Here is a 12,429-nt window from a genome sequence, read left to right as displayed (position 1 = left end):
CTGGTCTGCTAGAGCTGACTTTGAGCTCTTAAGATTGCAGGAGCTCCCCTAGTTCAAACCTCAGAGGTGCTGCTGCTACACTTTCCTGTCCGTAGGTCCAGCCTGTCGTAAGACTGAACACAAGATTCAAAGACAGAGAGAGACACACAGACAAGACTAACATGGTCAGGCACACAGATAACACAGAGAGCAGTGCCTTTGTTCACCCCACAGAAATACAAACGGTACTCTTGGAAACACAAGGATCTGTTGAGCAGATCAGGACAGGAGTTCACTAGCAGTAGCACAGATACCTGCGCGTGCCGGCCATTGCTGTCCCTAGAGGCTTTGTCTGGCCCCAAAATCTCAGCCCCCACAGTTGCTGCGACCTGTACCTATGGATCTCTAGGACCAAGAAGCTCCAGAGGCTGGCACTGAGACCTTTCCTCCTACTTAGTCTTGAAGTTTGCTAGTGATCACATATAAACAAACAGAAGAGGGCGTGCACGCAGAAAATGGTGAGAGATTGAATGTGGTAAGATGAACTGCTGGAGAATACATCTGTCTGCTTAAGCTGCAGTCTTAAGTCTTAGAAATAAGTGAAACCATTTTCTTTACTGTCCCTCTCCAAAGGCAGATGCTTTCTCCTTCTAACACAATTATGTAAGACTTATTAAAAAAAACTATTTTTCCCATGCACTGCTATAGCAAGGCCTGAGAATAACACCAAAACTGGAAATCCTCACTGCTGTTGTGCTCTGATGGAACTGTTGTGATTTAATCATTTTATGGAGAAAAAGCATATTCAGGTTTTTGTATAACAACGTGTGATTATTTTTTCTTGCCTTACCATTTTCTCTAAAACTCAGAAGGAAGAAACTAAATTACAAGAAGAGATAAGACGTCTCAAACAAGACAAGCAAGCTCTTGAGGTAGACTTGGGACAAGCAAAGAAGGAGAGAGATTTAGCAAAAGTCCAGATTGTATCCACATCAGGTAAAACACCTTCATTTTGTTAAATAATTCTGCCTACTCTGTGCTTCACTAAAAAAATATGTAACTAAAATTTGTTTCTTATTAAAATATTACTTTGTCAAATGCATCTAGACCATTTCCAAATATTGTCTGAACTTCTAATAAAAGCATATAGCGAAGGACCTTTGGCATTCCATTAGAAAGGCTTTTCTTGTATCCAGCCAGACTCTTTGTTGTTGCCCATTAAGTTGGATTTCTTGCCTATCTCCCACTGGGCATGGAAAACAGATTATTCCTTTTATATGACAACCCTGTTCATGAGAAAATATTTACTGTGTTGCATCTTAGTCTCCTGTTTAGATCTTGTCCATTTTTTCCCATTACTTATGCCTTGTGACTCTTTTTCAACATTCTGCTCAGAACTCTTTTCAGTTTGACTTTAGCTTTCTTAATGAGAGAGGGCCAGAAGTTGGACTCTTTCACTTCCAGTATCAGGCATCACAAGTGCTAAGAGCTGTAATATTTAGCTCCATGTCTCTTCTCATAAACGGGTGCAGTATGGTCAGTATATATCTAAGCATATATTCTGTATTGTCATCCATGTTGATACTGAAAATTTCTTTATTAGAACGTAACCAAGAATCGATCCCCCTGGGATTCCGCTTTACATACCTTCTGCGGTAAACTGTGAACCACTGAGTACTACTATATATGAGAGAAAAAAGGCTTTTTTCAAATTCTGTTGCATTTAAAAACCTAATTAGGGTTTGGTTTTAAAACTTTACTGCAGTAACAGGATTAGTATATATGTGAAATGTGCTGAGAAGTATAGTGTTGACTAATTAATTCTTCAATACATAGTTACTAATAAAACAATAGTAAAGATGTTTTATTCTTGTAGGTGAGAAGTCTTATGAATTTATAGTTATGGAAGAATCATACAAACAGGAAATTAGTAATTTAAAAAGAAGACTTCAGTGGTATGCAGAAAATCAAGATCTTCTGGATAAAGATGCAGCCCATCTTAAAGATGCAAGAGAAGAAATTGAGAAACTAAAACTAGAGGTGATTATATCTAGCTTTATCTAAGAAGTTGAAACTAGATTATTTATTTTCTAGTGATGAGTATAATGTAGTTGTGTCCATAATAATCACATTTTTTTTTCAAGAAAAGACATGTCAACGCCTTATAAGCTTTTAAATCAAATGTGGAGTCTTTATATGCAAAATGGATATTACTGCATATGCGGTGAGAATTGCAAGTGCCTTATCCTTAAAATCTGGTGTTGCTTGTACTGGACATTTTGATGCTTCTGGAAACTAAAGTAGCGTGTTTCCTGAAAACCTGCAAATTACATTAACAACTTGGAACATCCCATTTGTCATTCTCTTTTTCTCCTTTTTACTCTGCTGTAGCATAGGAATCACTTTTATTTTTTTTTTCACTTAAGTACCCGTTCTAAATTCTTTTTTTTTTTTTTTCTTAGAAAACTTCTCTGGTTGCCATAGGAGGGAGGAAAAAAGCAAAAATCCTCGAAATAGAAAGCAAGCAAAACTAATACATGAATCTTGAATGGTTCTGAGATTTGCATTGCCTGCTTGTCAGTAGATTTGACTTAAGATTCATAGAAATCAATAATTTTACCAGTGATAAAATGATCTTGGAATTTTTTCATGGTGTTTTAGTAAAGAGATCACAGATGCAAGGAGGTGCCTCTGAAGGAACACCCAGGGAAGGAAAACCCTTAAACATCACCATATCAAACGTTGATCAACATATCATTGCTGTGAAAGAAAATATTTTTGTTTGCATTTTCTCCAGGATGGACTGGTGTTTAAAAACAATTAAGAACTTTGACTTCATAGAAACAATCAAGTTAGTCAAACTGTGCTGGCATAAAACCATTACTTATGCTAACATTGCCAGTGTGAGAGAGAAATCACGATGGGAATACTTCCAACTATACAAGGTGTAATAGCCCTGCAGAGTGATCATAGTGGCTATTAGAAAGGTAGGAAATTAAATTTTAGATTAGAGCTTTGAGTCTTCATGGCCAGACTTCATGGGGATGCAGGAGCACGAGCTATCTAGTTCCTTCCCCTGATCCTGGGAGTCAGGATTTATTTTTGTAGCTAGTTTCAGTCCCTTTTGATGCTAAGTGGCTTGAAGAAGCTGTTAACTTTAAGAACCTGAAGAATCAGTTAGTACAGAAATTACTAGTACCAGTTCTCAAGTTGCAGAATACTTCCTTTATATTGTGCACGTTTGAAATGCTTACTTTTGTTCTACAGGACTGCGTCTCTGAATATGTATTTCAGTTTGTTTTCTCATAAATTGGATAGGTTGAGAAGCTCAGAGCTGAAGCTGGAGATCAGCGTGTGCAACAGAAGCAGCGTTTGCGAGACAGAGCAGCAGATGCTAAAAGAATTCAGGATCTTGAGCGACAAGTATGCAATAATAGAACTGTGCTTGCTTTAACTTTTATTGCAGATAAGGTTTCTCACAACACTTGCTAGCCCTTTTATAAGGATAAAGCATTGAATGATGCCCTATGATAAAGTAACTTGTGCTATGGAACACTCGACACAAAAAGCTGCAATTACTTACAAAGGGCTCTGCTGCTACTATGTTCTAATAAGCTATTTACTGATAACCCTTTCAAAATCCTTTAACATTAAACTACTGTTTAGAGTTTCTTGGAAAGGCGCAAGAGGACAAAAGCACACAGAAGCTTGCTGTTTGTCTTCCAAGATTCCTTTTGTCTGTGTTCAGTAACCCCCTAACATTATGACCAATTTCAGTCGATTGAAGAGTACAGGTTTAAATTTTATTGGATTCCTACAAGATTCATGAAAATTGGGGGAGCAGAGACCTTAAAATCCATGTTTCCTACTGAGGAAAAGTCAGGTGGAATGGGCCTTTCTGAATTTTAGGAGATGGCAGCTGCATTTGGTAGGGATATGGGACAAATGGGCAAGAGACTCTGCAGTATTCTAATGTCAAGAATTTCTCATCCATAGAGAATGCTTATTTTATTAATCTTGCATTCAAGGTGTTAGTTTTATTTGGCATATAATCTGTTATTGGGAGAATAATTTCAGTACTGTTATGAAATAGGTCCAGAAAAAAAAGCCAAGACTTTAACAGCATGAAGAACCATATACAACTTAAGTGTTAAGAAAGTAAATAAAAGGTCCATTTGATATAAGACAATCTGAAGACCAGAGCAATATTTTGTTTAAGATGATGTATAAGTCAGTAAGAGATGAGTCTTGCTTTTCTGTAAGCAATAACGTAAACAATGTAAAAAGTTCTCAACATATGCATCTAGAGTTTTCATTCTTCATGCAGGTTCACTTTTCATCAGAACTTTATTCTTTTTGACTTCTGACTTAGTTTTCTTCTTGATAGATCAGAGAAATGGAAGGAATTTTAAAAAGAAGGTATCCAAATTCTCTGCCTGCTTTGATTTATGCTGCTGCTGCTGAGAAAACTAATGATCTTTCAGCTAAAACAAACACCGTTGATTTTTTGGAGAGAAGAATAAAAAAGTTAGAAACAGAACTTGAAGGTAAAGATGATGAAGCTAAAAAAAGTCTCCGTGCCATGGAACAACAGTTTCAAAAAATAAAGGTAAAAGTTGGCGGCTTGTCAAGTAGTCTACTCTGCAAGTAACACTCAGAAGGTTACCGAGGTCTAACACAGGGTCGTGGTGAAAAACTGAGGGCAAAGACCACATTCAAGGGGAAAAAATTTTCAAAGAATTTATAACCAGAATTTCAGTAGCTTCAGCACCTAAGATAAAAATAAAATGGTACTGAAATTGTTAGAGTAGTATTGAAACTGAGAGGACAAGTTCTTGAGGCATAATTTAATTCTTACAATTAAGATAAGTGGATTTCATCCTATGGCACAGAGTAGCTGCTCACCTAATTCTTTGCTGTACCAAAGGCTGTGGTTTCAAAGGGCTGCTGACTGGGCATTTCTGCAGGGAATATCTGGGAACACTAACCATGCTATCCAAAAATTGCATGGTAGTGAGCCTTAACTTGTGTAATGAAGCATGGAAGTCTGGCGTGTTACTTCAAGGAAAATGTGAACTGCACAGGTGCTTAATGAGCTGGAAAGGAAAGCTTTGGCCAGTTGTTCCTCCTTTCCTGCATGTGAATAACTCACCGTGCTTTCCTCAGAGGCTATCCAGGCTACTAGAAGGGGTTAGGTTTTCCTCAGCTCATTAGGAAGAGAGATTCTGTGTCTCTCTGAATTCATACTTCTATATTGAAAAAATAAATTAAATAAAAATCTGTCCTGTGAAAATCTCAGATGTTTTGAAAAATGTGAAGCACAATTTTCAGGCATGTGACATGTTTTCAAACTGACACCTGGCAAATCCATAATGGCAGATTTTTTAAAAAATTAAAGACTTCTTGCTATATTAAAATAAGATGTTGCTTTGCCTGTTCGAGTTGGTAACATCTGAAGAGAACACACTTATATAAAAATGAAATAGTTTCTTGTCAATTTAATTTTCTTTCACATAGTTGCTGCACTCATTGAGAGTAGAGGATTACTTTGTAGTGAATGTTTTGAGTAATTCTGTTTTACAGCAGACTTAAGTTTGCTTTACATAAATTTTTCACTCACTAGTTTCTGAACTGATTGAGTGGTGTTGTTAGTAACACTGATGTGTATCCTGTCTCGTGAAATCTTGCTTCAGATGTGCAGTAACTTTAAAGAATAATAGGAAGAGCTGATATTAAAAGTACACTTGAGGAAACTGCTTTTTCTTCCCCTTCTCCCACTCCCCTCCCTTAGATACAGTATGAGCAAAGACTTGTAGAGCTTGAGCAACTACTTGCCTACAAATTTCTGAGGGAATCACCAAAACTGAATGGTGATAAAGCCGGTTCTACAGACCTTGAACGGGAGCTTCAGAATCTAAAGAAGACCCATCAGATCACCGTTAAAAACCTCCAGACAGAAATTGAAAACCTTAAAAGTCAAAATGTGCAATTAAAACTCAGAAGTAAAAGGGATAATAAAGACGTAGAGTCCACAGACTCTCCAAGGAAACAAGGTAACACAAAAGACAGACTGCTAAAACTAACTGAAGAACTGCTCACCAAAAACAGAGAAATACAAGACCTTACAAAAACTGTAGAGAAACTTCAGAAAGAAAGGATGGTGATGTTGTCTGATAATAATTTGAGAAATAAAACCAGTAATAAGGAAAACTCTACAGAGATCTTGAAAAAGAATACCTCAGCAACAGCGAAAAGGAATTCCAGCAACAGTGAACCCTTTGTAAGCATTTTCAGCAATGACAAAATATACCAACCAAGTACATTTTCTGATTTTAATATCTCAGAAGTTCTGCAAGAAAATGCACAGCTGAAAGAGGAGATAGAAAGATTGTCTCTAGAAATGAACCAGCAGAGGGTGAAGTCTCAAGCAACACTAGCTTATTCTGAAAATAACATACGGAGGTAAATGTACAAAGGTTTTTCCTTTAAAAACCTTGTTCAAGTGTTGGCTGCTACAGGATTGAAGTGACACATTGACATGTCAGCCATGTGTGAAGCTAGCTTGTACTTGGCCAGTGTTCTCTGGAAATTTCAGTTTTACTGTTTGTTTTTGGGTTCGGGGGTTTTGCGGAGGGAGTTTTGTTGTTTGGGGGGTTTTTTGGGGTTTATTTTGGGGGAGGGTTTGGGGGTTGGTTTTTTTTTTTTTTTTTTTTTAGAGCAGTGCACTGTCACAATTATTTCTACAGGCAAACCTGTATTAATCCTTCTTATTAAATACTAAAATTGGTCATGGTTTTGAGTAAAAAGATCTCGGTGTAAATTGTTGCACCTTAGATACTTTGTGTTGTGTAGGATTTTTGGTGCACATACTTTACTTCAAAGTGGGGTATGCTTTCAGTGGGATTTACTCGACCAACTTTATACTTCAGTCGAAACTTTCTACTTTACCTAGTCTCCCTTGGAGTCAACGTAGAGGAAATTGTCATATTTAGGTTGCAACACATTCTGTTCTAAAATAGATACCTGAAATAGGATGGCTGCATTATGATTTAAAAGCACCTATTTTCTCTCCTTGTTTTTTATAAGAGGAGCCAAAAAAAAAATGACTGGCTGAGTTTTCTGTTGTCTAGCTGCCTCCAGTTAAATGAGGCACATATCCAACATATCTGAAAAATGAGAAACTTTGCCACATTTTTGAAGAACTGTCTGTGGCTGCTTTACTACATCTTATTTTCCTCTCACTCTCTTCAGGATACAGGAAGACACAGCAGAATATATTGCATCTCTGAAAGCTTCCCATCAGAGGGAAGTGGAGAAGATTCTTTGCCAACACGCAAAGGAGCATTCGACTTCTAAAGTAGCTGAACTAAACAGCAGAATTTCAACACAAGAGGTACGATACAGTAGATATATTCATTACATATGTTAAAGTTATTTCTTTCTGTATTGCTATAAGCTTTCTCTTTCTTTGAAGTAGGATGTATTGTTTTAAAAATGGGCCTGGGGCACTATTCACAGAACCACAGAACAGCCGAGCTTGGAAAGGACCTCTGGAGGTCACCTTATCCAGTGCCCTGCTCAAGCAGGGGGGTATCTAGAGCCGGTTGCTCAGGACCATGTCCAGATGGCTTTTGAATATCTCCAAGGAGAGAAATGCCACAACCTCTCTGGGCTTAGAGACCCAAACAATTGCTTGGTCACCCTCACAGTAGTTTTTCTTATAGTCAGACAGAACCTCCTGTATTTCAGTTTGTGCCCATTGCTGCTTCTCCTGTCGCTCCTTTCTTAACTGAGGATGAATGCACGCAGAGGATTGCTAAATAGCACACATGCACACGTGTTGCAGGTAGTGTTGTTAATACCTGCATCACTTACACCTGCAGTACTACAAATACTGATGATATTTTTATTGTATTTTTTTCACATGTTGTCATGGGGTATTTATGTTAAAGACAAACTATTTTTAATCTTTTTTGTAGATACTAATACAACATCTCCAAGAACAAATCAGGGAACAGCAGAGACATCGGGAAGCCCTTTTAGTTTCACAGATGCGGGAGGAACTCCTACAAAAAGAGGTATATTTGAATTTGGATTGGGGGTACATTCTTCTAATGAAAGAGTTTTCACTTTCATCCTTGTAAAGGCTCAAATAATACATAGTAAAATAAGTCCTAGAAATGGTATCTTTGTCAGTTGCTTCTACATCAATTATACCAGAGAATGGAATATATTTTTTAATCACCTGTTCAGGAGGAGGATATAGTCTGTTTAAGCACTGTGCCCATCCTTAATTCACCATCTCCTTGATGTATGAACATTGTTAATTTTATCTTAATTTTGATAAAACAATAATTAACCTGCAAGAGTTATTAAAACAAATCCTGTTCTGTAAGAGACTGAGAACTCTAGACATTTAATCTTGTTTGCTGCCCTTATTCAGAAGAAATAAGAGAAGTATCCGTATGTGTTTAGTACACACTTAATATAACTAATCCTAATCTTGCTAAACTCACTCAGTATTTATCTTACCCATGCAAAATTCCACCTCTGTTGTGAAGTATTTATAGAATAGGGAAGGTTTGTAGGGAGAGGAAGAAAATCTCCTATTAAAGAAGCTCTGTACTTGCAGAAGAAAGGCTGAGACTTTTGGGTTCATGTTATGAATCTAATGATAGATGTTGCCTTTCCATACAAGGCCTATTTCACTCCAGTTATCTCAGTTTATATATAATACTTCCTTCTGGAAAAAATTGAGACAAATGTTATTAATTGGGTTTTTTCCATGACTGCTTTACAGATTATTAATGCCAGTGATGGTTAAGAGAATGACCATCCCATCTGACCCACACGTTACAGGCTGAGTTCAAAGTGCTGGCATTTAAGAAAATGCAATGAAGTGCCTCTGTTAGAAAAATCATTGTGGGACTATACATCAAAGTAAAGCCTTGCTTTTGCCCTTTAGTGTGATTGCTGTGCTGCTTATAAACTACATTTTAAGTATTACATGGTTAAGTAAGTTGAGCTGAAAAAAGAAGACAACCAAACCTGCAAACAGAGTCAGTCATGACAGGGAAAAGCACACTACTGTTTTAAACAGGATTGAGTCCTCTGTCCAAAATTGTGGTACCTCAGAAAAGGCAACCTTTTTTTTTTTTTTCTGAGGCTCACTGGAAGATTGCTATTTGAATATTAATTTCAGAAATGCTGTTCATTGATGTTCTCCATGAACTATATTCTTCTCTTGCATAACAGCTTGCACGTGGGAGAGGTTTGTATTTAAGAATTCTGTTGCTGGCAAAATATATGGAGCCCATTTTGTCCTGGGGCCTTTTTCCCCTCCTAACATCTTTCCTGCATTATTTTTTTTGTGTATTTAATTATGTGCTTGCAATCACGCATCAGCCCTTCCCTTCAGTGGGGCAACTTAGCAGAGAATCAGCAGACACTCGTTTTCAGAGACCTTAGGATACTGAGACTTCTGCTCCTCTGAAAAATGTGGCTGAAATTGGTCCACAGGTTCAAAGTAAAAAAATGGCAATAATATAAGCCATCTTGGAGTCACTTCCCAGTAGGAGTGAGATGAAGTGAGTCTTATGAAGTACACAATGCTTCCAGCTACTTCAGTTTAGCAGCAGAGAGCCAAGGATAGCTGAGTGCTTGAAGAGCAGTTCTCAGATCCATTGGGTAAGGGGAGCTAAGAGTTACAATAACGAATGACTTCAAAGTTTTCACTTTAGTTTACTTACACACATTAACAAAGTGACCAAAAAAGGATGCTAAATGAAGATATATTAAGTTACTTTAAAATAGGCAAAGAATAGAAATAAACCAGTCGAGCTTTATAAGAAAACTTACCTGAATGTCTGGAGGGTTAGGAAACCAGTTGTAAGTCATTGGTAGAGCTGATTTGACCTGGCAGTTGTTAGACCAAAGGGGGTTTGTAATCATGTCTGTTAGCAGCGTGTCTTTTCTTAATTTATTCCTTAGAAATACCCTGGGACATTTTATATTTGATCTTTATCCAGAGTGTGAGAAAGGATTGTGTAAGAACACCTAATCATAATATTTTCTATTAATTTTTTAGCATGTTTAGAAGTGTAAAAATTGACTATGAATAATCGCCTCATAACATATTATGAACAGGACTGGATTTATCAACATTTTTCATATTCTCAGGCCACTTCTTACAAATGAAAGATCCTAATCTAAGTCCCTGAGTACCTGTTTAAGCTTTTGAATAAAGGAGATTTCTCTTTTATGTCTTCCTTTCTGCAGCTTTTGAATGGAATAATTAAACAACACAAATACACTTTGAAAGGAATCTGGTTTATGCACTACTTAACACAATGATAGTAATTTTCACCACTTCTCTCAAACTGTAGGTGACAAAATTGTTGGAAGAATTGAGAGAGGCTAAGGAGAGCCAGAGTCCTGAAATGAAACATTTCTTGTGCCTGGAAAAGAAAATCAAGCATATAGAGACCAGACATGCAGAAAGAGAGCAAGAAATTCAAAAGGTACACCAGAGCATCTCTCCATGTACTTCTCAAGAGCAATTTCATCAGCTTCACTGTAATTTTATGGCATTTGCACAGGCTCATTTAGCCCACGCTGGAGGGGGGCAAGTACTTTTTGTTGCAGCCGTGGTTTTCCTTGGTGCCTGCGGATGCAAGTGGATGTAGATGCAGTGCTAGTCATCATGTATCTGACACGTGTATCCTTTGAATGGATAAAACAATTTTGCATTGATTTTTTTTTTCTTCTTATGTTAATAGCCTCCATCCTGATTTTTCATCTATTTGGGGAGCTTCTATCATCTGGAAACATTTTCTAGTTCAATTAGATTTTTTTTTTCTCAACACTTTAATCAGTTAAATATATGACTGTCTTTCATTAGTGTTTTAATTTAGGTTTTACTTAATTACATGAAGTCAAAGAAGGGCAGTTGGACTGGAAGATCATCAAACCTGTAGGAGTTCTTAGTTTGTGGAGCTTGTTCTACAGTTTTGAGACCAGGTCTTTTATGTACAGAATTGTTGGTGGTAGAAGGTTTTATTCTCATACATTTCTACATCAGATATTTAATTTTCTTCCCAAAAAGAACTGTGCATAAAACCAGTCACTGGATTAAGAACGAACCCTGCTGCCACTGATGATTTTATTCTTTTTGTTCACAATCTGACCTGCTGAAGCCAACTGTAATACAGTTACTTCTTTATACTATTCATTTGCTTTTCTATAATGTGAGAATTTCTTTACCATTTCTGTAGCGTCTGCTGCTGCCTGGTCTGTGATCTATCTCCACTGAATTCATTACCTGAACTATAGTATTTACTAAGAAGTTTTGTAATATATTTAAAAAAATAAAAATAATAGTATACACAACAACTACTACTAAGTAATTTCATCTTTCCTGGTGCTACTAGCCTTGTTATGTATTAAGCTTTGGGTTTTGTTTGGCCTAGTTTTGCACTTTTAATCATCTGCAGTGGGGCACCAAACAGTCCCCAAAATCAATTATAACAAACTGAACAATATGTAGAAAAACTGGTTGCTGCACAAGGAAGTAACAGGTTATCCCTAGTATCAAATGACAAATACGATCATTGTAGCCTTTAAGTGATAGAGATTTTGATATCTCGTGACACTTTTGGGTAATTTAATAGGATTATGACACGGATTTATATCAAAATTAATTCAAACTTTTATGTGCAGCAGCTTCAGACCTTTGTGACTACTGGATATTTTCTGATAATGCATCGACCTTGTGGTTTTTAAAAGCCCAGAACATGTCATTCAGATGTGGTTTGTTTCTCTTACAGAGTGTTCTTTTAATTAACACCTTTAGATGGCAATTCAAAAGGTTCATTTTCATTCCAGCGGGTTTTATGTTATATGCTCGGCTTTGTCTTAAATATTCAAACTTTTAATTGCTGCTTTGGAGAGGATAAGTTCAATTCTCCTGAGGCTCATTAGTCAGTAATGGATTCTACCCCTCTGTCATAATGCAAATATTTAAAAGAATTTATTGCTATCAGAATGATTTTTGTAATATTCAGAACAAATTCTTTCCACTTAACGAGAGCATTGGGCTTTGAGACTGAACACCAAGTGTAATGAAGTGGTATATTTTTGCCAAGGAGCAATGAGTATTTGATTAGGAAGTCTCGATGTTGACTTGCTTCTAATTTGCAGGCAACCCAACTAACACATCATCTTACTGAAGCCAGACAAACCCATGAGGCTGAGAAGTGGCGAAGACTGGCACAATGGAAGAATCAAGAACTAGAGAAATTCCGAGTGGAATTGGATTCAATATTAGATGTTTTACGTGAACTGCAGAAACAAGGGGTTGTTATTCCTGCACCTAATTCCAGCGGATTCAGCATGACAGACAGCTGTTGGAAGACATGATTAGGTAGGAGCTGATTACAGAAGCAGAATTTT

The 12,429-nt window shown here is 37.0% G+C and overlaps 1 protein-coding gene across 1 annotated transcript in view; it reads left to right on the top strand.

Moving 5' to 3' along the window:
* The window catches only part of CEP162 (centrosomal protein 162kDa), a gene marked incomplete at its 5' end in the record, with an annotated part of 18,640 nt that extends 6,211 nt beyond the window's left edge, over window positions 1-12,429 (top strand). The window contains 9 exons of the mRNA XM_010077218.1: window positions 849-975; window positions 1,856-2,019; window positions 3,298-3,402; window positions 4,367-4,588; window positions 5,771-6,441; window positions 7,231-7,372; window positions 7,959-8,057; window positions 10,365-10,499; window positions 12,178-12,429. Of these exons, the coding sequence (XP_010075520.1) occupies window positions 849-975; window positions 1,856-2,019; window positions 3,298-3,402; window positions 4,367-4,588; window positions 5,771-6,441; window positions 7,231-7,372; window positions 7,959-8,057; window positions 10,365-10,499; window positions 12,178-12,396 (1,884 nt within the window). The remainder of the gene's footprint in view (window positions 1-848; window positions 976-1,855; window positions 2,020-3,297; window positions 3,403-4,366; window positions 4,589-5,770; window positions 6,442-7,230; window positions 7,373-7,958; window positions 8,058-10,364; window positions 10,500-12,177) is intronic.

The sequence above is a fragment of the Pterocles gutturalis genome, unplaced genomic scaffold, assembly GCF_000699245.1.
Source record: "Pterocles gutturalis isolate BGI_N339 unplaced genomic scaffold, ASM69924v1 scaffold29468, whole genome shotgun sequence".
NCBI classification, from domain to species: domain Eukaryota; kingdom Metazoa; phylum Chordata; class Aves; order Pterocliformes; family Pteroclidae; genus Pterocles; species Pterocles gutturalis.
Note: the sequence above shows the minus strand (reverse complement) of the source record. Positions and strands in the feature narration are given on the sequence as shown.